This window comes from Lactuca saligna, chromosome 7 (assembly GCF_052625555.1).
Source record: "Lactuca saligna cultivar CGN05327 chromosome 7, ASM5262555v1, whole genome shotgun sequence".
Lineage (NCBI taxonomy): Eukaryota > Viridiplantae > Streptophyta > Magnoliopsida > Asterales > Asteraceae > Lactuca > Lactuca saligna.
The window spans coordinates 8,223,240-8,251,094 of record NC_136423.1 but is presented as its reverse complement, the minus strand read 5'-3'; the positions used below and the strand labels follow the sequence as shown (position 1 = coordinate 8,251,094).

At 34.8% G+C, this 27,855-nt stretch overlaps 3 protein-coding genes across 3 annotated transcripts; 1 reads left to right on the top strand and 2 right to left on the bottom strand.

Moving 5' to 3' along the window:
- Positions 1–6,241: 6,241 nt before the first annotated feature.
- On the top strand, positions 6,242–7,144 carry LOC145006639 (uncharacterized). Its single transcript, XM_078965717.1, has 2 exons — positions 6,242–6,523; positions 6,623–7,144. Exons 1-2 carry the CDS (start codon positions 6,242–6,244, stop codon positions 7,142–7,144), a joined length of 804 nt encoding a protein of 267 aa, XP_078821843.1.
- Positions 7,145–13,352: 6,208 nt separating this feature from the next.
- LOC145006638 (uncharacterized) lies at positions 13,353–13,949 on the bottom strand. The gene has a single exon (XM_078965716.1). It carries the CDS (start codon positions 13,947–13,949, stop codon positions 13,353–13,355), a length of 597 nt encoding a protein of 198 aa, XP_078821842.1.
- A 7,982-nt stretch (positions 13,950–21,931) lies between these two features.
- On the bottom strand, positions 21,932–24,521 carry HAM3 (GRAS family transcription factor). The gene has a single exon (XM_078964013.1). The coding sequence runs from the start codon at positions 24,231–24,233 to the stop codon at positions 22,218–22,220; it is 2,016 nt and encodes a 671-aa protein (XP_078820139.1). The 5' UTR covers positions 24,234–24,521; the 3' UTR covers positions 21,932–22,217.
- Between the last annotated feature and the right edge of the window lie 3,334 nt (positions 24,522–27,855).

Below are 27,855 nucleotides of genomic sequence, written 5' to 3'. Positions count from 1 at the left end.
AGCATCAAGTCATTATTAGTGTCTACACTTGCTAGAAAGCTTCTATATTAGTTCATATATGTTTTGTTTTCTCTTCTAAGTGGATATTAGGCTTCTAAAAGAGGCTATCATATGTTTGGTAGACTTCCAAGTTGCAATTAGGCTTTTACGTTTTAAATAAATTCACCATATTCATTGCATTTGCATTATATGTATTTTTATAGTTTTTTTTGCTAGATAAGTGTCTCCAACGTCGATACAATTGAAAGTTGCAATTATGATTATTTACTAAGTTTTTTGTTTTCAAATGGATGTTTGTCTAACTTATAAAGGAGTAGAAAATAGACAAGACATATATTTTTAAAAATAAATAGTACATCATATCATTTGAACGATTCATTTTAATATCTCTCAAGGCTTATATGGAAAGTCAGATACAAAACACTATTAACATTATGTGTATTTAGTGTTTGAACCTTGGACCTCATATATAGATTATGTACATCAACCACCAAACTTTCATCGTCGGGTTATACATGGCCTACCATGTTCAAAAAATAGACCATTGATGTGCCAAGATGTAGAAGAGTTAACGAATGTACAAGAAATGGATCGTTAAAGCTAAAGCATCAAGATGCATGGACAACATTTTAACTAGTTAAAAAAATATGGAATGATGATAATTGTCATAATTTTATTGGGTAGGAATATTTGTAGGCATAAAAGGTAGGAACCAATTTAATTTCTCTAACAAAAAGAGAAATTAAATTACCTCCTACCTTTTATGCCTACAATTATTCCTACCTATTAAAATTATGATAAATCACCATTCAATTTAATTGTAATTGATATATTCCTAATATAACCTTAATGAGTTAGTTAAAAAAATATGGAATGATGATAATTGTCATAATTTTATTGGGTAGGAATATTTGTAGGCATAAAAGGTAGGAACCAATTTAATTTCTCTAACAAAAATGAATGAATGTTGTAAATCTGATTTAGGTATCTGAATCTATATCAGAAAAATCGAGTACCCAACATTTCAATTAAGGAATTCATTATCCAAAATTTCCGATAATTGGTTTTAAACATCCTTGTGGTGAGTGAAAAAAAAAACTAGATTATATATCTTTTTTTTTTTTTTTACCAAATTAACGAACAAAACTATAAATAAAAAATTGTTTGCCAAATCAATTTCGGCAATTGGTCATCGTTATACTGGGCTTTCTTTTCTAGTTCTATTTTATTTATTTATTCTCAATATTTTGATTATAAAAATGTTATAAATTTTTTTTTATTAAAGGATACATTTTATTTCAATGTGACTAAGCTTATATTATGTCTTTAAATGCATCATAGTTTTTATACATTATTAGTACAATAAAGCTTATACTTATGAAGTATATATATTTCTAATAAATTATTTTATCTATCAGCAACACAGGTCTGCTAATTAAAAGTTTTGAATTATATGTGATAATAAAATAATTAATAAAAAAAGACCCTATCTTAATCTTCAAACTAATGTATTGTTAGATTAGAAGCTAATTGCAAATACAAAAGTCACTATCAAACCTTATTAAAGAGAAAAAACAAGTCGTTATAGATAAATCAAGATCTTACAATGGAAAATATTTTATTTTTAAAGATCAAAAAGTACAATTATTTGTTGGTGACACTAAATCTTTAATACCCCAAATAAATAGTGATTAAATATATATATATTTTTTTTAAGTAATAAATAGAAAACTCAAAAGATATTTATTATATAACTACTTAAAAAACATAAATTACACTAGAAATTGAAATATTAGTTGAACGAATTTGTCCAAACTAATACCATTTTGACATAGAATAGATCATATAAATAAGAAAATAGAGTTTTGGTATAACCTAAATCCTAATGGATATCAGTCCTAATCTTTAACATTTCCTCACAGTTTGAGTGGGAGGAGACAAATAAATTAGGGGGAAAAAAGAATAAAACATAAAAATATAGATGAATAAAGTGACAGTGGCGGTGACAAAGCTCTAACGATGACGGCTAACAGTGATTGTTCGTCAGAGAAGAACAAAGAAGAAGCAGAGGCCACAAGCGGTTCCATTGTAGAAGAGAGGCACTACAAGAATAATGAACATTAGCGGCGATATTTTTACCGGCGACAGATATCTTTAGCGGCGACACATAACTTTCGCGTTATGTGTCGCCGCTAAAGGCGCCGCTAAAAGCGTCACCGCTAATGCCTATCGACCCCGATCCGCATCGAAATATGAGGTAAAACCTTAGCCGTTGATTTTGTCCCTAATCCAAGGACTGAAAATCGATAACGTACAAACCAATAACGACGACACCAATAGCGGCGACGGTGTCACCACTAATACTCGAAAATTTTGACTACCAAAGTTTCCCCCCAAAGTTGTCACTGATAATACTCCAAAGTTTTGACCATCAAAATTTCCCCTCAAAGGTGTCGCCGCTAATACTCTATATAGCGCCGCTAAAAGCCGTCACCGCTAATTCCATTCGCAGATATAACCCCACTCAGCTCCTTCTTTCCTCTTCTATGAACTCATTTCACTTTGTATGTAGAATGTGTATTTTATATATGTTTGTGAATTTATATGTATATTATGTATGTATTTGTGTATTAGTATGCATATATATATATATATATATATATATATATGTGTGTGTGTGTGTGTGTGTGTGTTTTTATGTGTATTATGTATGTATTTGTGTATTGGTATGTGTATCATGTATGTATATGTGTTTTTGTATATGTATGTATATGTTTTTGTATGTGTATTATGTATGTATTTGTGTATGTATGGATGATAGCTTATTTTATTTCCTTATTTTTATTAGTTTATTTTAGATTTTTAGATCTTTTTATCATTAGTGCATTGTATTTTATTTACTTTTCTTTAGTATGGATCGTACGTGGTGCTTGTTATGTTGCATAAGATATTTTGTAGGTTTTTCGGTACTTGTTGCGGTTGTGGGTTGATTGGAGACGGGTTTAGTGGGCTCCCGAGGCATTATTGGGCTTGGCGGAATCAAAGAGGAAGAATTGGGCTTTGAAAGTTATTGGCTTGGATTATTTGGGCTTATGAAGATGGATCATAAATTTCTAATTTTGGGCTTGGAGCATCCATTTGGTGGCTAAATGATGATTGGTGCATTTCAAATTACATGGACAAGGAGGGGGGACCAAAGGAATCTTTGGTAGCGGAAGGGTGGAGTGGCTTGGTGGACCAATAGCATTACAACAACATTTGCGCGGGTGGAATTTTCGTCGCGCGGGTACCCGCGCAACTGCCCAGTTTGGGCATTTTGGTCATTTGGCTTGCCATAACCCTTGGGGATCAGATCTAGAAGCTCATTCACGATTTTCCACCATTGGAGACCTGCAAGAGGCGATTTTGGGAGCTAGAAACAATTTCCTTTCATCTTTCCAAATCTTAGGTAGTTTCTTTATGCAATTAGATTATTGTTCTTGTTACTTTGTTGCCATGAGTGGCTAATACTCTTATTTGGTTGACTTTGGCTGAAAACCAATGAATGTTTGTGGGTTTTGAAGGATTTATATTGATTATCAATTTATTCCATGTTTATGATTCTAGTTTGCAATTCTTATGCTTATTTGATGCTTTGATCATGAGCTTAGTATTTGATTGAGCAATGGTTGATTTATTTCATTGATTTTGCATTGGATCATTGAATTTATCTAGAACAAAGGCTTTATGATGGTAGAAATCATCTCTAGCTTATGAATCATATCTCCTTTATGGATGTGTAAGCATTTGACATCCTCTAGGAATTGGGGATTCCTTCATTCTTAAGGCTAATTGATTTCTTGGGATTAATTGCTTCAATTGACCCTTGATCTTAATTAAGAAGGTGTGTTGTGGGCTTCCCCAACCTCCATACTACCTATGAGGAATCTTGGCATATCATGCTTCATGATTGTTATAACCAATTTGGGATGAAGGATAAGCTTTGTATTAGATCCTAATGATAAACACACAAATGTTCATTGTGTTGAATTGCCTTAGTTAACCAATTATTCCCAATCTTTGAGCATCTCATCAACTTGCTTAATTGCAAGGTTTTTTTAGTTATTCAATTATTTTAGTTTTCAAGTAAAATCAAACACCCCCCTTTTAGTTTAATTGTAGTTAGTTAGTTTAATTTCACTAGTTTTATTGAATTGCACTGGTGATTGAATACAACCATTTCCCCGAGGATCGATACCCCTTTTTACCATTATATTACGTTTATTTAGCAATCAAATGGTGTAATTTGCTTGGTGGGCTTGACAACCCCATCAAGTTTTGGCGCCGTTGCCGGGGAAATTGGTTTTTGTTATTTGATTGTTTATGCCTAGGTCTACAAGAACCGGTGAACTACTCTACAATCCGGAAATTGAAAGAGAAGCAAAAAGGTTGAAAAAGTTAGCCAAACAAGCAAAGCAACAACAACTAGTTCAAGCTTCTTCCTCTTCTCCACTAATCAACATAGAAGATCAAGTTCATACTTCAAGTGATACCGACACTGAACCGATTTCTCCAATTGTTGGTCATTCCTTTGAATACATTCCGTTTGAAAACCATATAGCCATGAATCACACTCCACCTCATAATCCCAACCCAAACCCAATCAATCAAGATGCCAATACCCCACCCCATCAACCAAGACAATAACCACAAGAACCTCTCAATGATATGCCACCTTGGAATGAAGCCCCTCCTCAAAACCAACCCAATTATCAACCACCACCACAACTACAAAACCAACACTTCCACCAAAACAACCAACCTCAAAACAAGTCTTTTCAAGTTCAACAAGTACATTACCCAAATCAACCCAATTACCAACCCCCTCCAATGTACCAAAACCCAAATTTATCCACAACAACAACCTCCTTACAACAAATACCCTAACTACCAACCTTATCCACCACCAATCTACAATCCCCAACAATACCCATATCCACCTTACCAACAACCACCCAATTATTTGCAACAATATCCCAATAACCCCAATCCACCCAATCCTCCTCAAGAGTTGACACTTAGACAAATGATGGAAACGGATGTTACTCATACACCTCTTGCTATTGTTTATCCCGCAAACCGTCGAGGGATTGAATTGAAGTCAAGTTTCATCCATCAACTTACCAAGTTCCATGGGTTGGATAGAGAAGATCCTCAAAAGCATTTGAAGTCCTTTCATATGATATGTGTTAGCATGTTGCCCGACAATGTGACATTGGATGATTTCAAGTTAACCGCATTCCCGCTCACCTTGGAAGACAAAGCTAAAGAGTGGTTATTCAACTTACCACCGAGATCTATTCACACATGGGAAGAGTCACTCAAGGTCTTCAATAGCAAATTCTATCCCACCTCCCGGATATCAAGCCAACGAAGTGACATTTTGGGGATTCGTCAAGGGGAAAATGAAACATTTCATGATTTTTGGGAGCACTTCAATAATTTGTGTACAAGTTGTCCTCAACACAATATACCCGAACAACTACTTCTTCAACAATTTTATGAGGGTATGAATGAAAAAGATCGGAGGATGATTGATGCTTCAAGTGGTGGTGACATCTTCAACAAAACCCCTCACGAGATCCGATTACTTTTTTGTACCATTTCTCAAAATCAAAGGTATTTTGGGACTCGAAATGACATGAAGAGAAATTCTACACAAGTGGTTGGTGAAGTTAGAAACACTCAACATTTGGAATCAAAGCTCTTGGATTTGACTAATGTGTTAAGTCAAATGGTGGTTAGAAGTGGTCAAAAATTGATGGTATGTGGTATTTGTGCAATGACGGGCCATTATACGGATAAGTGTCCCACACTTGGAAGTGAACCGGAAGATGTGAATGCAATGGGCGGATATCAAGATCAACCAAGACCCATGGGATTTCAAAACAATTTCAACCCAAATTGGAGGAATAACCAAAACAACTCTTATCCACCAAAGCAAAATCCACCAAATCTTTTGATGAGAACTCAACATCCACAATACCCCTCTCAAAAACCAACATATCCACAAACTTCTTATAACTCTCTAAATTACCAATAACCTCCACAACAAGGCCAATCAAGTGGTAACCATCAAATGAGCCTTCAAGAACTCGTTACTTCTCTTGCTCAAAGCCAAAGCCAGTTTCAACAAGAGACCAAGAATACCTTCTCAAACATTTAAGCACAAATCGGAGACTTGGCCACCGCTCTCAACAAGATGGAACAAAGGGGAAAACTTCCATCTCAAACCGAGAAGAAACCCAATGTGAGTGCAATAACTTTGAGAAGTGGGAAAACACTTGGAGAAAGCAACCCTAAAACAGTTTCAAGAGAAGAAGAAGATGAAGCCATCATGGTTGAACCTTCAAAAGTTGTAGCTCCCCCAAAGGAACCGGTTGTGCCAAACGTTGATCAACCCGACTCTTCCAACAAACCCATCAAACCAGTGGTCATACCACCTCCCTTCCCTTCCCGGTTAGCCTTTTCCAAGAAGATAGAGGTAGAAAATGAATTATTTGAAACTTTTCGCAAGGTCCAGATCAACATTCCACTACTGAATGCTATTAAGTAAATTCCAAGTTATGCAAAAATCCTCAAGGATTTATGCACCAAGAAGAGAAAATTCAAGGCAGATGAAAAGATTCAAGTCAATGCAAATGTGTCTGCGATTATCCAAAAGAAGTTACCTCCCAAATGCAAGGATCCGGGAATATTTGCTATCCCTTGTATCATTGGTGATTTGCATGTCGAAAGTGCTATGTTAGATCTTGGAGCCTCGATCAATGTGATGCCATATTCGGTTTTTCAATCTCTCAATGTTGGACCTTTGGAAGAAACTGGAGTAATCATTCAATTAGCAGACAAGTCAAGTGTGTCTCCAAGAGGAGTGTTGGAGGATGTGTTAGTACAAGTTAATCAACTTGTTTTTCCGGCGGATTTTTATGTCATTGATCTTGAAGAGAAGACTCCTTCCAAATCATCTATGATCCTCCTTGGAAGACCTTTCATGCATACCGCTCACACAATCATTGATGTCCATAAAGGAAAGATAACTATGGAGTTTGATGGAGAAACCATTCACTTCACTTCATGCATACCGCTCACACAATCATTGTGTTGAATTGCCTTAGTTAACCAATTATTCCCAATCTTTGAGCATCTCATCAACTTGCTTAATTGCAAGGTTTTTTTAGTTATTCAATTATTTTAGTTTTCAAGTAAAATCAAACACCCCCCTTTTAGTTTAATTGTAGTTAGTTAGTTTAATTTCACTAGTTTTATTGAATTGCATTGGTGATTGAATACAACCATTTCCCCGAGGATCGATACCCCTTTTTACCATTATATTACGTTTATTTAGCAATCAAAGGGTGTAATTTGCTTGGTGGGCTTGACAACCCCATCAATGGATGTGTTTTTGGTTATATGTTTTATAAAAAATTTATATTTTTATAACAATTTTTATAATTTTATAACGTTTCTTTTGTATATGGAAGAATGTTGTTAAAAAAATTTTAAAAATGAGAAAACTACAATTAGCGGCGACACTTTTAGTGGCGACGGAAAGTATTAGTGGCGATAAGGTATTAGCGGCGACAGCCACCTTTAACAGCAACAAATGAGGTATTAGCGACGAACCAACAGCGACGACCCTTTAGCGGCGACAGGTCACCGCTAAAGGTATTAGTGGTGACAATCAGGACCTTTAGCGGCGATGCATGTTGCCACTAATGATCATTATTCTTGTAGTGAGGAGCAGTAGCGTTGATGACAATCATGAAACCGACAGCATATGAGTCTGTAGAAAGGCAGAAAGAAAGAAAGAGGGCTTGAATTGTGGCGAACGGAGCTTATTTCGGCAAGACCAGTGACTGTAGTGTAGAGAGAGAGAGAGAGAGAGAGAGAGAGAGAGAGACGATTGTAGATCATAGGTTGCTCGACGAAAAAGGTATCATCAGATGGAGGCAACAGCAACATCGGAAGAGGCTTACTTATAAAAGAGCTCTGGAGAAGAAGAGACCAGCCGAGTCGGAGAAAGAAGGGTCGGAGACGGGAGGCAGAAGTGGACAAGGAAAAAATAAATACTTTTTTTTCTCTTTTTTACCAATATTAATTATCACCACCACCTTCTAAAACAATAAAACTTTCTACATCATTTCATCTTTCGTCTATTTCATTTATTTTCTTTCTACTTTGATTAAGTTATTTCAACAAAATGAATACACAGGAAATATGTAACATAAAAATCCTTATAATTCAGCGTTATCTCGTGATGCACAAGCGTTTGTTAAAAATAATGTTAGTTCCAACACGGCCAGTCATACGAGAACTATGATCCTCGGGTTCATCTAAAAACGCAATGAGAAACCCTAAATTGGTGGTGGTGGGTTTAACTTTAAGAGACGAGGGGCAGAAGCTAGGATTCATGATAGTGACGATAGTTTAGTATTGTCACATTAGAAGAAGCATCAGAGATGGGATTTGATTGTCGATGAGTAAGTGAGTTGTGAGCGACGGTGGCCTCTAGGCAATAATCGGGCGGCCAGGCTTCCAATGGTGGTATATACAAGATAAAGGGGGTTAAAATGGTGGAGGAAGATGTGGGGTGGGTGGAGGAAGTATGACCCATTTTCTTTTACTAGTTATAAGCTACTTAAAAAAATTCAATAAGTGTATATATGTCTTTTGACAAAAAAAAAAAAAAAAAAAAAAAAAAAAAAAAAAAAGTTAACACTTATTTTTTACGGTATATTTACGGTATAAATCATAAGGACAATTCATACAAAGATTTTAAAACCTAAAGAAAATATATTCAAGAAATTTGTCATAAGGACCATTGTGATATATTCTTTTAAAGCATCGGGACTGTTTGTCGATTTTTGTTAAAAGAAAGCATTAATTAATCAAGTAATTAAAGGAGGGATTGAATTAGGTGGTAAGTAAACTAAAGATGACATAAAGCTTGTCAGTCTGTCTTAATCAGAAGTTTTAAATTTAATCTATTAATAATTTAAAGACTTTCATGTCCTTTTTATTTCAATCAACAACCTTAAAACAACAAGCACAACTTTTCTTATTAACGAACACTTTTAATTATATTAAGAATGACAAATATATATATATATATATATATATATATATATATATATATATATATATATATATATATATATATATATATATATATATCTTAATTAACTTATAAAGCATTTTTGGTCAAATGTTGAATTTTAAGTCGTACAAACATACAATGCATTTGTACAATCAATTTATGCATTACAAAAAGAGTAGAGTACATATGGTCAACAGTTGAAAAGGTCAAATCACTTATCTCCTATTCTTAGGCTATTTTGACCCGGTTTATTTCTTATCTCTGTATTTCCCAAAATCTCGCAATTTATGTTCACAAATCTTGGATATATATCGCTGACGTTTCCATTTCTAGGGTATAATTCATATTTCAGCATTCGATCACCATTGTCACACCCGTCGTTTGGCGCGGGTAGACCGCTATATATATATATATATATATATATATATATATATATATATATATATATATATATATATATATATATATATATATATATATATATATATATATATATATATAGGGAAATGATCAAATGAGAACACCTAAAAGGTTGAGAACGCGAGAACATGTATATTCATTTGTGATTCCATGTATTCATTTGTGGAGAAATGATAAATTTTTATGTACAATCAACATGAATATGATTTTTCTCTTCATTTGAAATTAAATGCGTAAAAATCTATCATTTTTCCACAAATGATTACATGAAATCACAAATAAATATATTTTGTTCTCGTGTTCTTAACTTTTTTGGTGTTCTCATGTGATCCTACTACCTATATATATATATATATATATATATATATATATATATATATATATATATATATATATATATATATATATATATATATATATATATATATATATATATATATATATATATTGTTCGTATTAAGGGCTCCGAGTTTGTATCGAAATAGATTCAACTTTGTTTGTTTGATAGAATGACGTCTTCTAAAATTTAGAAAAAATTATACAAAATCATGAAAATATCATTAATATTTAGACCATTTCCAACTTTACATTATGTTTTACACCAAAAAGTCATATTTAAGTCTTAGACCGTCAAAAACAATATTCAATTTATTAGAATTTTATATATTTATTTATATATTGTTTGTTATAAAAACTTTATAAAATATATAATTTCAAAATCATAACCAACTAAATTATTATATTTATAATATATCTAATAATCTTATTATACTAATAAAAGAATAGTTATTATTTTCACTTTTTATTTTTTTCATAATTTATATTTTTTTTTCAAATACTCTATAAAAATAACACTTGGTATCTTCTCATATTTTTTATTTTTAAAATGTATTGATGTCGATAATAAATTAGATAATTATTTGTTTAATTTCTGATTTTTAGAAGAAAATTAAATTGGTATTCAATAAGTTTCGGTTATGATTGTTGATAATTAATTGTATTGTTTTTTTTAACCTACAGTATATATAATTAATGAAAAGCATCCCACTAGCAAGTAACTAGCCGGATGAATGCTTACAGTGTATCTAATACAGAGAAGAGGAGATATACTCCATGAATTCCAATCCAGGGTCGATCCAGATGGTGGGTAACCCGGGTAACCGCCCAGGACCCACGTCTTCAGGGGGTCCAAAATTTCTGAGCTATGTTGTGTGCGTGTATATATATATATATATATATATATATATATATATATATATATATATATATATATATATATATATATATATATATATATATATATAATTGATACCTAAATGATTTTTAAGACCTAATGTTAGTTCAAACTCAAACTAGCAAAAAAGATAAACAATTTGACTTACTTGTTATTGTTAATTGTACGCGTTTATAGTGAAGAATGAATGATATTTTTTTTAATCTTTATTATATTTGTCTTGAAGGACCATTTTTTTTCTTTTCGCCATGGGCCCCATATATGTTTGGACCGGCCCTATTCCAATCTATATGACATCGATCACCTCTATGTTTAATCCAAACATAAGTTAGTGATTTTACATCAGCCACAATCCTTTCCAAGTTTGATTCATTTTTTTTAATTCTATTATTTCGGGCCTTCCACAAACTCCATATGGTCCCGAACAATATCACCGTTATAATTCTTTTCTTTTTAGGGCAGCTACCCTATATGGAGGCATAGTCTATGATGTTCCAAACTGAATCGATTTCATTCTCCGACAGTCCACACCAGTGAAGAATAGATTGTATTACTGCCCTTGCCAACGGGCATCTCGCAAGGATGTGATCACTAGTTTCTTCTGCCACTTTACATACACCACAAACTGTTGATACTAGCTCGACTCCTCTGTTTTTTAGTGCCACCGCTGACGGAATTCAGTTTTGTTTCTCTTTCCAAATGAAACCCAAAACTTTAATTGGGACCAATTTAAGCCATGGGAAATTCCCATTGCATACTGGGAAGGAAGCTCTTTCAATTCTATCCCGAAGGGCAGCCACGCAAAACTTTGCATCTTTAACAAATGATGAAACCCAATTATCATTGTATTCCTCATAGCACATAACATCTTCAAATGGAATATTGATCTTCTCTATCAATTTTATGCTTTTTACAATATTATTCCACACACTACTCCAGGGATTTTTGGCGCTAAACTGGTTATTCTCTCCCATCATTTTGTGCAATCTATTGAGAATCAAGACCCAATAGGAGTTTGGTTCATTTTTCATCCGACATAGCCACTTGGTTAACAATGCCAAGTTTAAAGATCAGATTGAACCGATACCCAAACCTCCAACATATTTTGGAGTTGTTACCTTATCCCAAGCCACCCAATTTATACTTTTTTTACAGGTCGTCCCCCCCCCCCCCCTCTAAAAAAAAAAAATCCTGCGTATTTTTTCCAAAGAATTTATGACTCCAGCCGGGGCACCAAAAATTGAAAGGAAGTATGTTGGAAGGCTTCCACGTACAGCTTTTGCAAGAGTGATTCTTCCATCGAAACTGAGGGTTTTAGCTTTCCAGCTTGAAAGTTTTGACTTCAGTTATCCAAGATAGGTTTCAACAAGACCTTACGATTCAAGTTAGCTCCTACTGGGACACCAAGGTAGGTGAAAGGTAATAATGTATGTTTACAGCCGAGAGGGGATGCCCAATTTGCAATATCTTGGGTCAGGAAACCAATACCAAATACTTTAGATTTAGAGAAGTTGAATTTTAGTCCTGAAGTGACGTAAAAGCATCGAAGTATTATGTCAAGAATATCAACATTTCGATGTGACCAGTCTCCTAAAAACAAAGTATCACCTGCGTATAGGAGATGGGATACGCATATACCAGAATTTGGAATATGGACTCCGTCAAATATACCTTTGGATGTCACAGATTTCATTGTGACATTAAGCCCCTCCATCGCGATGATAAACAAGAAAGGGAATAAGGGATCCCCTTGCCTCACTCCTTTTAACATTGTGAATTCAGCAGTAGGGCTTCCATTAATAAGAATAGAAGCGCTAGCTGAATCAAAACAACCTCGTATCCACGTACGTCATTTACATCCAAAGTTCATTTGGGCCATTATGGAATCTAGAAAACCCCAGTTAACTGAGTCAAAGGCCTTATTAAAGTCCGGCTTAAACAGAAGAATTTTCCTTCCATTTGATTTAGCCCATGAGCACATTTCATTAACAATAAGTGGCCCCTCAAGAATGTTTCAATCATCCACAAAAGCTGATTGAACCTCGCCAAGCAAACTACCTATCACCTTTTTGATTCGTAGAGCAAGAATTTTTGTAATAATTTTATACATCGAACCAATCAAGCTGATTGGTCGATAGCCATCAAGCCGAAGTGGATAGTTGATCTTTGCTGACAACGAAATGAAGGAAGCATTACACCCTCTTGAGATTTTACCACACCTTTCAAAGTGTTTTACTGCACCGAGCACATCACCTTTGATGATTTCCCAGTATTTTTTAAAAAGTTTAAGGGTGAAATTGTCCGGTCCCGGGGCCTACTCACTACCACAAGACCATACGACATTTTTTATTTCATCCACCGAGATCGGTGCTTCTAAAAATTCTGCATCATTTGGAGATAGTTTTCTAAATAATTCACTACTAAAACATGGTATTTTCTCCCATTTTTCATGGAATTTGCTGGAAAAAAATGGCACTACAGCGTTTTTCATCTCATCAAGTTGTGATATTCATTCTCTATTTACCAAAAAACCATGAATTTGGTTTCCCCTTGACCTGTTGTTTACATATCCATGAAAAAGTTTGTGTTCTCATCGCCATCCACCAACCATTTGATCCTTAACTTATGTCTGAGGTCTAAAGAGGCCAACGTTTCCAATTCCGAAATTTTGTTAAAGCTTTTAGCCCTATCCTCAATTTCAATATCAGACAATTGTCTAGATTCTGCCAACAATTCAATTTCTTCCATTATTTTTTTTGTATTTAGAAGTTCTTGGTTCTCCTTTTGAAATTCAATCGCCCTCCATTTCTTTATTTCACCTTTCAAGTGTTCTAATTTACAAGCTAAAAAGGCATCGGCAACACCAAATCCCTTGAATTCTTCCCAAGCTTTAAGCACAACCTGATCAAAACCTTCACATAGCATCCATGAGTTAAACATTTTGAATGGAGGTGGCCCAAAATCATCAACCTCCGTTTTAAGAATAACCGGTGAGTGGTCTGAGAGTTGTTTTAGGAGGGCAATGGAAGAAGCTAAAGGAAATTTGTCCATGAACTTTGAACAGACCAAGAATCGGTCTAATTTACTTAGCTTTGCACCGAATTGTTGATAGTAAGTGAATCTACCCCCCCGCCCCCCAAATCCCCTCCCCTCCCCCATCTTTAAGTCATACAGTTCTGCTCTTTTATGAACTGATTAAAAGACTCAGCACTTGACTTGCAGAAGACTGAGTTGATTCTTTCTTCAAGCCTCCGTACATCATTGAAATCGCCAAGTATTATCCAATAAGCCAATTTTAATTGTTTCAGGTTTAATAGATCACACCACAATTTTAATTTTTCAAATTTCGATTTAGGACCATTGTAACATCCTAATTTTCGAGTCCAAAAATTTTCGCTTTTAATTAAGTAATTTATAAGATTGTTTACTGAAAATATTTTCGATATCATATCAATCCATAAACCATCATGAGCATGTCTCAAAATCAAACATTGAACATTAATAAAAATCAGAGTACATCCCAGAAAACTCAATGCGGAAATCATGTGTGTGTGTGTGATGCGCTGCTATGCCATCGGTCCTTCCCCTTGGATGAAGAGGTACCTGAAACCAAAACTGAAACTGTAAGCACAAAGCTTAGTGAGTTACCCTATCATACCACATACTATACAATCATACATGTTGTTGGGCAATTCTGGGGTGTCCGACCTACCCATGTCAAAGCCATTCTGGGGTGCTGACTACTCGTGTCAAGCCATTTTGGGGTGCTAACTACCCATGTCAAGCCATTCTGGGGTGCCTTCCTACCCTCAGGTCTATCTCACCCAGTCACGGGGACTATTTCACCCCTACTACTATCACATAATAACCTATCATAAACATGTTGTCAAACATATCTGGGGTATCCGACCTACCCTTCGGTCCTAACAATCAATCGGGGGCCTATTCCCCTCCTACTACCACTATCACATAGAACATATCATACTGGCACATAGAACATATCAAGTAATAGCAAACCAGACAATTATCACAAAGACAATCATCTCAACTGTAATCACTACTAGTGGGTCGGCCTTGGTGCCTTGGACTCACTTCTACTGGAAGGTAACTCACCTCGCCAAGCTGAGTGTCGAATCCTATGGGAAGTAACTTCTAACATCTGCTCCGATAACTCCCGGCTATCAAAATCATAATAATACTTAGTCAGCATCTATAACAGCCCTAAGGGTAAAATGGCCGTTTTACCCCTAGGTCCGAGTGGAACATTCATAGGTCCTGATTCTAGCTTATTAGGTCCCGCCCTCCAATGTCTCATCAAGGACTCCTTAAGGGCCCACTAATTTTCCAATAACTGAATTGGGCCTTAACCCCCAAATGGCCCCAAAAGTTCCGAGTCCTAATATATAATGATTCCAAAGGGTCCAATCATGGCCCAATAGGCCCAATACTCAAGTTCCAGATTCCCAAGTCTAGAATTATACTTCACAGTGGCCACGGGGCCCAAAAGTCCAGGCCTATTTTCTTAAGGCCTAAAATCCCAAAACATTTATTCTTCATGCGTATGCACGACGTACTTGGAACGTACGCCCAACGTTTGCTAGCCTTGACCCGGACGGGGAGTTGATCCAGTACGCGCGGCGTACCAGGGAGTTCGCCTAGCGTACTGGCCAGCTTCATTGGGACTTCATTCATGACTTAATCCGTTAAGTCTTTACGTCCAAAATGCAGATCCAGGTCCTTTAAGACCTCCTAAACCATAAAGTCACAAACTTTATGTGTTTGGATGCAGGGTTGGGTCAAAACATGATTTTGGTCCTTTTAACAAACTTTAAGACCCATAAACACTTGCATGGTTGTGGCTTAACCATCAAGGTCCGATTTTTATGAATCTTAGTGCCTCTAAGAGCCCAAAAGGACAACTATTATGGTTTGAAATTGTTAAGATGCAAGAAGCCTCAACAATGAAGTCCAGAATTAACTTTAAACACCTTCCATAAGCAAATCTAAGAATATAATGGCCAAGGTTGGAACTTGATACCTCAAATAAGTCAGAAATGGTGCTAATCTTCTGGATCTACAAGCTCTTGGTGGTTCCTTGCTCCTTCTTCAAGTTCCTTCCTCTTCCAAAGCACCAAAACTACACAAAATACTCTCAAATAGCTCCCAAATCACAAGAACACATAAAAGTAGGCTAAGGTTTTCGTGGAGGCTATATGAGGGTGAAGGGAGGCTGAAAAACAGGGGTAATGTTCTTTATATAGGGAGTAAAACCTAAATTTTAGGGTTTAAAGAGTTGGACACGTACGTTGGGTGTAATCCTGGTACGCTGGGCATACTTGCTTGGCCTCCGCGCTTCCTTTCCACGAGTACGTTGGGCGTACATGGCAATGTACGCCTCGCGTACGCAGCTTCCTCAGCCCACTCGCAAGGCCCAAACCAAACCAAACCAAACCACACCACACTTCAATTAGGATGAATAATAATAATAATAATACCTGGAAAAATCCCGGATGCTACAGCCATAAACGTTTACTACCGCCAGAAGTCCAATAATATATGGACAAGTACCAATTATTGCTAGGAAGTACCTGGATTTAATCGTCTCCTCAATATTGAAGAAGTTATAGTCCCATACAGTGAGTAATCCCCTCGATCTGCCTACCGCATTAACGAATTTAAATCCGTGATTGTCATTCCCCCAACACCTTGAGGTATCGAGTGAGCGTTGTAGGTCATTTAGTTGGGTTTCTTGAAACATCATGAGTACCAGGTTATGTGATCTTCGTAATCTGCAAGCCCAATCAACCTTGTGTAACGAATATTGAGAGTCATTATATTCATTGGGGAATACGTATTTCACATTCTTCTTCCATGACCTCGGTGAGGACTGGGTCTCCATTCTCAATTTCAAAACTGAGGAATTGACCAATCTCCATTGTTTTCCTTGTCTCATCAATTGGTAATATCAAATCCGGGGAATCTTGAAGAGGGATCTGTTTAGGCATAATTATGTTAGGGTTGTTTAGATCGATCGATAATTGCTTTGAAGGTGATTCGGTACATGTGGTCCTACTACTTCGACGTCGTTTGTCAGTCGTACTGCTAGATTCATATATGCACATCACGTTTTGGGCATTAGAGGGATCCAAAGGCAGGGATGGCCCAGTGGGCAAGGTGATACCTTCACCAGATGGAAGAGGCCCAAAGCAGCCCATAGTTGCTAATTTTTTATTGACCCATGACGATCTGTATCGATCTCCGTGTTACTTAAGTTTAACTTATTTTCCTCGATAGGGGGATGGTTTACCGCCTCCTGATTATATTCATCATTAATAATCTCGACATCGATAACCTGCTTATTTCCAATTGACGGCATAATTTTATTCTCACAATGTGACTTTTGGACTCCCATTGACTCCTCGACTTCCACACGATTTACATGCTTTTCGGTCGTCACCGGAACGAAAACTTCTCCGATGACTTCATCTCGGATTTCACCTTCTTCCAAAATCCTCTCATCTAGATTTGTCGTTGTGTCAACGAAATCACCTGTTTCTATTGTTCCCCTGGGCTCAACAAATTCAATTATGTTATAAGGTCCATTTGGGAATGGGGACCAATCAAAGTCTCTTTCAATTATCCCAACATTGAAGATGTTATAATTAATTTCCACTGGAATTTCCTCATTAATTCTTAACTTCTTTCTCATCAAGACACATATGTTTCCCAGGGATAGATCCTGAGAGCTTGGAAGGATCTCCACTGGTTCTAAAACTTTTCCGAACTCACCGGCAATTCTGGAAAAGTTTACTTCATTCCAGAGACTAACACGAAGTCCAACGATTTTAACCAACCAAGTCTCAAATTTTCCAATGCATGCATCTCCGGTCTTGAAGTCTTTGAACCATTCACCCCAAACATTCTTCATTGATAAGAATTTTTTAACTTCAGATGAGGACTAGAAACGAATGCCAACGATAAGTCCACCAAGATACTTCATATTGTATGACTGTTCGTTACCCATTCTGAACGCAAGTGGGATTCTCTGTAATTTCCCTAGGCTGATAACTTCTCCAACAACAGTTAATGGACTGTGAAACCATTCCTCCATAGTTGATTTTTCAATAAGTGTCACCAGTTTTTTTGAAAGGGGAGGTGCTGGGGTCGGGGCTGAGCAAGTATCCCAATCGCAACTTCCACAAATGATCTACCATCACGAAATGATTGATATGTGGTCTATGTCCGTTATGGGGTTTTTCCTTCCATCCTTTGACTGACTTGTCTGTCACCTTTCTTTCAAACTTTGCTATATTAACTTCCAGTAGAGACCCCAAACACTTGATTGATTGTAAACCTGCTTCCAACTCCCATTCTTTGTTTACCTTTCTGAATCTTACAAAAGCAAACTTCTTCTTTGAGTCTGTTTTTGTCGCCATGTAAACGTCTGTTAGCTCTCCATATTTGTTGAAAGTCTTCCTTATTGTCTCTTTGTTCACGCCATCCGGAATGTTGGATACAAACATGGTAGTAACCCCTTTGTGATCACTCATGTTTAATTAATAATTTACTGAAAATAATTGATTAATAATTATGAATTTTTACTATAAAAATTTAATTATTTTTGTAACCATAGTTTCCATGGGCTAGCCTAGTATTTAATAAAGTAAAAGTAAATTGTTTAATAGTTATTACATTTAAAATATATCTACTTATATTTAATAAATTATGGATAAATAAATATAAAATGTGAGGAACTAAAAGTCTAAAAGTGACAAGATGAATTTTTAACGCTTTAGATATTAGGAATAATATAACATCAATTTATTTTATATTATTCATGTACATTGTAAAAAAATACTTTTATATATATATATATATATATATATATATATATATATATATATATATATATATATATATATATATATATATATATATGGTGAGGTTCAATAGAGAATCATAATCAACCAAAAAACCAATCTTTGTTTCAACTTTTAGAACTTATTTTTTATCAAAAAAAAATCATAACTTTTTATTTTTTTCCAATGATATCAAATTTGATTTTTTTACGTCTAATTCACAATGTGAATTTTTTAAAATTCACAATGTGAATTTTTTAAAATTCACAACGTGAATCCGAAAAATATTTTTCACATTCACAATGTTAATATATGAATTTAGATACTTTTAGATTTTTTTCGATAAAGAATAAGCTTTAGAAATTGAAAAAAGATTTGGTTCCTTGAAGAACCAATAATTATGGTTCTCTATTGAACTTTTCCACACACACACACACACACACATATATATATATATATATATATATATATATATATATATATATATATATATATATATATATATATATATATATATATATATGAGGGTTCAATTGAGAAAAAAAAAGGTTGATAATGGGAAAATCATTCTCAGTTAATAATTTATTTTTGTCACAAAAGCCTCCAACGTACCGACGAAAATGGAAAAGGAATGCACATGTGTTTTCCAACAAAACATATTTCCTTAAACTATATTAATCATTACCTTAATATATACAAAAACATAGTTTTTTCGTTTTTTTTTTTAAAATTTTAGAAGATATTTTTTATCAAAAAATGATTTTAAATATACCAAAATTCATGATTTTTTATTCTTTAACATTGACATCTATATTGATATAGTTTTAAGATAAAATAATAAAAAAAAATTATATTTTCAGCTATCGTTATTCATAAGTGAATAAAAATGCATCAGATTTTATTACAGTACATTCGTTATTCACTTATGAATAAAAAATATGATTTTTTTTAATACAATTTAAGTATCATTCATATAAGAATATAGCATATAATAAACATAGTATATTCATATTTTAATATTGGACGATGCATTCACTTGTAAATATTAACATAGTATATTCACTTGTGAATATTAGATGGTATATTCACTTATGAATATTAAATGATATTTCATATGTGAATATAACATAGTATATCACATATGAATATTACATAGTATATTCATTTGTGAATATTATATGATATATTCAATTATGAATATTACACAGTATAATCACATATGAATATTACAAGGTATATTCACTTGTGAATATATTCACTTATTAATATCTGAATGTATTTTGACAAATATATATAATTTTTATATGTTATTCACATAGGAGTAACATACAGACTTACATATTTGTTAATATTCATATACTGATTCATGTGAGAAAACATATTCATATGTGAATATAACGTGATAATTTAGTTTATGCATTTTATCAAACAGTTTGAGTGCATACAAGTTAACTATTTTAAAAGTGTTAAAAACATCAAGTTATCAATTCAAAATCATCATATACTTTTGATTTCGACTTTAAATGCGACATGCTATGTCTGATCGATTTCTCATTTTGATTTTGATTTTCGAAAATCCGATTGGGAACCTGTGAGTACCGATTCTGAATCTTTCAATGTCGACTGTGACTGCGAACCCAGAACTCTGATTCCAATTTCATGAACAGCGAAGAAATTTCGATTTAGTTGAAGAAATATGTATGATTATTGAAGGTTGGAGGAAAATTTTTGATGATGAACGAACTATTATCGAATTCTCTATAGTTACGTATTTGAGATTGAAGGTTATTAACATATTTACAAGTTTGTCATCATGTCTTTTTATGCTTAGATTAAGTGAGTGATTGAGAATGATTCTCCTATTCTCAATATTTTTTATTTTCTTAATTGAACCCACCTATATATATATATATATATATATATATATATATATATATATATATATATATATATATATATATATATATATATATATATATATATATATATATATATATATATATAAAGGATTAAAGAAAATTTTACATCATTGTATGTAAAAAATGAGATTTGATTTTGGATTGAAGATGCCTTAAACTCACATAAAACAAAGTGCGGTTTAATTAATACGAAGAGACGACATGATCTAAATCATTTGATTTTGTGCTTTTCATGATTATATTAAAAGTTAAATAATTTATATTTGACTTTTTAAGTATGAACTGAATTTTGTTCCAAATTTAATATATTGGATTAAATTACAATTGTACATAAAAATAAAATACGGAAGACATCAAGACATTAAATATCCTATAAAAATCAGAAGTGAAATTATTTTGAGAAAAGAGATAGAATAAACAAGTATTTGCGAGGTCCAATAACAAAAGTTGCATGTGATATGATTAGAAGTCTCATTAAACTAGGTACTTAATTAATAATTTAATAAGAGCTTAAAAAAGCACCAAATTCAATGCATATCATACCCTCCAAACATCCAACAAAAATGTGAACTTTCAAAATATTACAAACCTTTATGTATCACACTCCAACTTACTAATATTTTGTTTCTATATTAACAAATAGTATGTAAATTCCAAAAATAACCCTTAACAAACAAACTGAAAAAATGTTGCATCTTTACAATAAAAACAAGGGTTTTGGGGCCAACATCCGACCAAGACCATTGAATCTCTCAAAACGCCAAAAAAGGATGGTGTTTTGGATGAAGTTTCTTCCTAGGGTTTATTCATTCTATTCAAATTATTGGTCTCTCATCTTGAGTGTTGGTTTTTTGTTTTAGTGATTATTTTAAACCATATGAGCTCGAGACCAAAACAAGGTCTTGATTTATATCATCAATAAACCATACTAGTTCGAGTTAAATACATTTATATCATGTTGAACTGATTTTGGTTTAATGATTATATTAAACCAATATCAGCTCGACACCAAAACATGGTATTGGGTTATACCAATCACTAAACCATACCAATTCAAGTTTGATAAATTTCTATCATGTTGAGCTCGTTTTGGTTTAATGATTATATTAAACCAAGATCAACTCGAGACCAAAACATAGTCTTGATTTATATCATCACTAAACCATACCAATTCGTGTTCGATATATTTCTATCATCTCAAGTTGGTCTTGGTTTAATAATTATATTAAACCAGACCAATTCATGGTCTTGTTTTATATCTTTACTAAACCAGACCATCTCGGGACCAAAGCAGTAGAAATCTGAACCGCTTGCCCTTCGAAGTGCGGGTATAAACCGTAAATGTCATGAAACAACACAAAAGTTTGTTTTTCACAATTTGAATTAATTTCCGTTTTTTGCTGTCAAGATTACAACAAAAGACATGACCTAAACATAATTAGAATCGAGATCAATGTTTTTAGCTGCCAAAAACAGCCCAAAAAACATCTTCGATACATTCATAAACATATCCAACATACTAAGAACATCAATAACTACCGTATCTTGTTCTTTCTTCGATTTCCGAACAATTAGCAACATTAACATAATTAAAATTCACCCAAAAGGTTAACAACTTCCGATGATCATCATCTTTCAACCGACACCTTTCAGCACCTCCAAGCAGAAGCCGACACGAGCTCCCGACGTTGCCAGCAAAGCACAAGCAACGATTGTCTCTTCTCCACATGGAATTCACGAACAGGAGTCCTCTTCACCAAACACTCTGCTTGACTTTCTGTAAAATTACTGAACATCAATGGCGAAAAACCAGCAGATAAGAACAGATTTCGCCAATGCTGAGTCTTTTCAGGGAAAAGAAACCGACCCAAAACGATCTTTTCAATAGCGGGTTGAATCAAGAACCGCTCGATTTTCTGCAACAAGTCGTGGGTCATGTTCCCAGCGTCGAGGGATTCAAGCAGGTTTGAATACGATTGGAGGGCGTGAATCAAGTGATTAGAAAACGGTAAATCGGTTCTATCGCACCCTCGGTCAACAGAAACAACGATTTTGGGAGATAGATTTTTCACGAATCGGAGAACTGAAGGGATTTGGGTTTGGTGATTTGAGAAGACATGAATTGGTAGGTTCACAGCAATGGCTTCGTTGTCAGATACATGAAAGGGTAACGACCATGAAGAAGAAGCAAGAACGTCAATGTTAACAATCTCGAAGTCAAATCCAACGTTGATTTCACTGGCGAAATGGATCAAATTCTCCCGGGTTAACCCTAATTCCAGCTGGTCGTGGCTTGAAGGTGAAGCAAAAGCTGTGATTTTTAACGAGGAAACGCCATTGTTACGTAAAGCAAGCTCTTGCATAAGTGAAGCCCATTGACCTCCATAACCAATATCGAAATCGATGATGTGAATCTGATCAAACCCATTAAGGGATTCAAGTAGTGCTTGATTACAAGTGAAATTAGCGAACTGAATGAAAGGGGAGATCTCTGAGAATGATTTGTAAGCACCGATCTTGAAGATTAAACTAAAAGGTGAAGCGGTAGGGGTAGTTTGGGGATTAATATTGTTGAGTATCGAGTGTGTGAGTAATTGAAGAGCTTCTTTGAAATAAAAAGCTGCCCTTTCGAAAGGCTTACCGACTGGTGAAAGCTGATGATTGAGCCGCGCCAATATCCCTTGCGCGAGTATCGGATTGTTCCCGGATTGGATCAAATCTGCTGCTTTGAAAAGCTGGTCAATGATCCCTTGCTGATGCTGCTGCTGATGATGATTAATGGCTACCATTTTCTTCATTGATGAAGATTTTTGAAGTAATTGAAGTGGGTTCGGAGTTGGACCCGAATCAAGAAACGGGTTCTTGTGCATTGAAGGGTTGTACTCTATGCTTCCTGGGTTGTGCCTTTTGGGTTGCGGTGGCATCAGGTGTTCAAATGGCAATTGTGGGTTGAAAAGATTTGGTTTTACATCAAATGGGAGCATCTGGGTTTCGTTTAATGGTGAAAAGATTTGATTTTGATGATGATGCTGGTTGTTGTTGAACATGGCCGCCGTCGGAGATGGTGGGAGTTGAGGGTTTGAGGATAAGTTTCCGATTTGGCTGACAACTGGGTTGCCGGAATCGAGACCTATAAAACCTTGATCTACAACACCAAACCCACCGTTAAACTCGAAGTCACCACCGGGGTTTCCATGAAGCATTTTGTTTAAACCCATAGATGGGTCTTCCACATCACCCATGATCCACCGGAGCATGGCCTGGTCTTGGCCGGAGTCTCCGTTCTCCCAGTCCTCCATTCCGCCACATTTTTCTTCAAGAGGCAGTTGTTGAAAGTGGTGGAGGTCAAGAACTCCTCCCACATTGGAGGTGCTGGTTTCTTGATTTTCCGGCGGTGGCCATTTGGAAGAAAGCGCCGCCACCCCGGCTGTTTCGGCACCGCCGTGAGAAGAAGACAGGGTTGAAGTCGAAGCAGGAGGACTTGGACTGGTGGTGATGTTATCCAGGACAGACCTTGGCTCGTTGATGTAGTACTTCCTCTTCTTGTTTACCAAATTCTGAAAATGTACAAGTGGATTTGCATAAGGTACAAGGAACTGTGCGTCTTCTTGCTGGTTCTCCAACCACACCACCCCCTTCCCCTCGAATTCAAAGGGTAAGGGCATCCCCTTTTCCAGATTTCAGAAAACTTATAAGAAAATGAAACCGAAAACAAAAAAAAGAAAAAGAAAAAAACAGGTTTTGGAGCTTAAAAGCTATGAAAATGCATGTAAAAATGGAAACCCATATTGAAGAAGAAGAAGAAGAAGAAGAAGAAAACAGAAAGTGAATTGAGAGGTGTTATTGTGGGAGGATGATGGATGATAGATGATGTGTTTTTATTTTTGGTTTGTGTTTTCTGGGATGAATGGAAAAATGGATGGACGGATGCGTGCAACATAAAAAAGTGGTCAAGTGCCCTTCATCTTCTCTCTCATCTCTCACTATTTTCTTTAGTTTTTTAATAAAAACCCTTAAAAAGGTAATTAACTATTATTAGACAAACTTATGCCATTGGTCCCTATAGTCTGTCAAAACATAAGACTGAAGAAAAAAATTTAAAACTCCTACGGGCTTGGTCCTTGTGGTTTAATATATTGCTTGCATGATCCTTTATGCTTTTAACATTATAGTGAAAATTACAAAAATGGTCCATGTGGTATGGTATAATAGGCATGTATAGTCCAACTTCAATAAAATGGACAAACTTGCTCCTTGTGTTGTTTGGATATTACATCTTGGTCCCTTTGTCAGACGACATCAGTCACTTGTCGTTTAATGCCTATCTCGTGCATATCATGTGATGGTATTTTTGTCCTTTTATGTATCTCGTTTAATTACCTCCATTTAATTAGCCTAATTATAACATATCATATCAAACATCATCCTTCATGTTTGTGTTTACCAAGAAACTTGTTCCTTTCATTTTTCTTCACCTTCCTAAGAAAGAACCAAAAGCTCAAAACTCTCTCATTTGCAAAGGTTCCGAACTTGCAAACCCAAATTTTGCTAGTGTCGAAATTTAAAAGTATCCGACATTATAGAGTCTACGTGATGGATCATCCTCTGATTTCAACTTAAAAAAAGTTTATTATAAGTTGTTTGTACTTTTCCCTTTTATTTTTACATATTTAAGCATGAAGATGTTATTTTAATCCTTTTTCACTTGACAAATATAGGTGGATGTGCAGATATGTTCACAATAAAGATCTACCGTGGGGGTGAGTTCACTCAACCACCTGGACATAGTACGTAAAGAGTAGAATAAGTTATGTTGACTAAATTGATATTAAAGAGTTTTCAGCCCATGAGTTGAATTCTATGGTCGAAGAACTAGGGTATAGTTTTCTAAATGGAGAGTTGTGAACTACGACTATTTGACCCTGGTTCAAATTTAGATTTTAGCTTGCAAGCTTTAGGTTATGATCAAGATGTCATAGTAATGTCAAACTACATTGTTAAGCATAAACAAATGAGTATTTATATTGAACATCATATGACTATTATGCATACTTTCTTCATGTCCCCTAAAAATGTCATTATTAAGGAGCTTGTGAGGAGGGCTCACTTGAAACGGTTTCCCAGAGAAAACCTACTAGGAGTGTATGTTGAATATAGCAACTACTATGGAATCGTAAGTGAATAAAAACTTTCCTCTTATACCATTTAATTAATCCATACAAAGCGAAATCATTGACCCTGTCATCAAGCATGTACATAACATACAAGAAGAACCAAATGTAGAAAATGTGCAAACTTATATCCATGATGAAACATACTCTAGTGAGGAGTTGTAAATTGAGTATGAGACACACTTATAGTAAATGGTTAATGGTAATAATGTTGAAACTCATTGGCAACTTGAAATACATGGAAGCAATAATGATGCAGATTTGTTTCTTGCATATGAGATGTATGTAAATGAGGGAGAATGTGTATCAAGAGAATTTACAGAAATACTAAATGTTGATCAAGCAAGTATCCTATCAATTAATTATGGTAGTGATGACCAATATAGTGACTCAAAAGATAATTATATGAGGTTATTGAAGAAGAGCTGTTAAAGGTGATGGTGACCAGGAATATGAAGGTGAATCTAAATATGATTCTGATGATGATGGTTTACTTGTCATAGACAATGACATATTTGAAATAGTTCCAAATATAGATGATCCAAGGCAAGTAATGCTTAGAAACTTGAAAAAGCCCAGGAAATGCTCAGTTGGTAATGTTCATTAAGTTAAATTTTATTATGGGCAGGCTTTCAAGAGTAAAATAGAGGTTTAGTAAAAGGTTCAACATCTTGTTATTACCACAAGGAGTGCTCTTTAGAAAAGAAAAATGACAAGATTAGGGTGATAGGAATAATGGGATTTACCCACTTGCATGTGCTTTGGTTAAGGTTGAAAACAAGGATTTATGGAAATGGTTTTTTACAAACTTGGGCAAGGATTTGGAGATGGGAAGAAACTCTAACTTTACATTCATTAGTGACAAACATAAGGTAAGCAATTCACAGTTCACTTTTTTTTTTGGTTTTATTTTCTAATGATTGAGCCTAACTATGTATTTAACAAAGGGCGATACCTGTAATTACCCATGTGTTTCCAAATGTTGAATATCAATATTCTTTGAGATATATCCATGAGAACATGATACTTCAGTGGAAGGGTGATGAAATTAAGGATCAAGTGTGAATTTATGGCATAGCAATGTAACACCGTGAATTTTCACCCAAAAATTTCTTTTTATTTAAAAGAATTTTTTAACCATAATACGTTAATGGAAGTATTATTTTAATTAATTATGAAAACATCACCAATGTTACTTTTTTTTATCAAAACAAATTCCATCAAAATAAAAGTTCTCAAAAAAGCAAAGAAAGTTCTCAAAACCAAATGTAAATTAAAACTCAACGGCATGTCCAAAATGGTATCATTACGAAAGACTTACTAACTGTGACTAGCCAACATACCTCATCCTCACCAAGCCATCTGTAAGGTCCTGAAACGGATCTTACCAGTGATCAAGCAAACAAAACAATCAATAATAATAAGAATGAAGTAGAAACAGAAATCAGAACAAGCTTGCACACGCTTCTATTAACGAAAAACGTCTAGTACAACTCGTTTACAACAACCGTGAACTTTACGACATCAACAACCATTAAGTGACCTACAGTACCTCTATATATAGTGACCTGGGCCAACTTGGGTTTACGGTCATTCCCTGGTGCATTTTTGTCGGAACTCCTCTTGAACAAGAGTTGTCCCTTTTATGCAGCTTTAGCTTGTCTATCACGAATAATTGTTGAAACATGTGGAGCATGAGCGGGATCTTCTTCAAGACGATATACGACCTGTGAGGTTTGAACGGTTGGCACGACAACAAGATGAGCTTGAGTATATAGATTGACCCTATACCCATCTGCAGATGTTTTATATTTGGCACCAAGATCTTCTTCAAGCTTCTTCTTTAAATCAAAATAACTGGAGGTAAAGAGATTAAAATGAGCTTGAAGCTCAAAGATTTGCTTTGTCTTTGTTGCCCTATCATCCTGAAGATCAGAAACTTGAATTTTCAGATTCACATTCTCGCTCAAAAGATCTTCGACTTGAATGTTGAGCTCTATATTCTTCTGTTCAAGCACATTGACTCTCTTTTAAAGGTCATCAACCACAGAGTCATCTTCTCTTGAATGACCTTCTCAAAAAGCAACTCCTTTAGCTTTAGAGGAAGGTACAACAG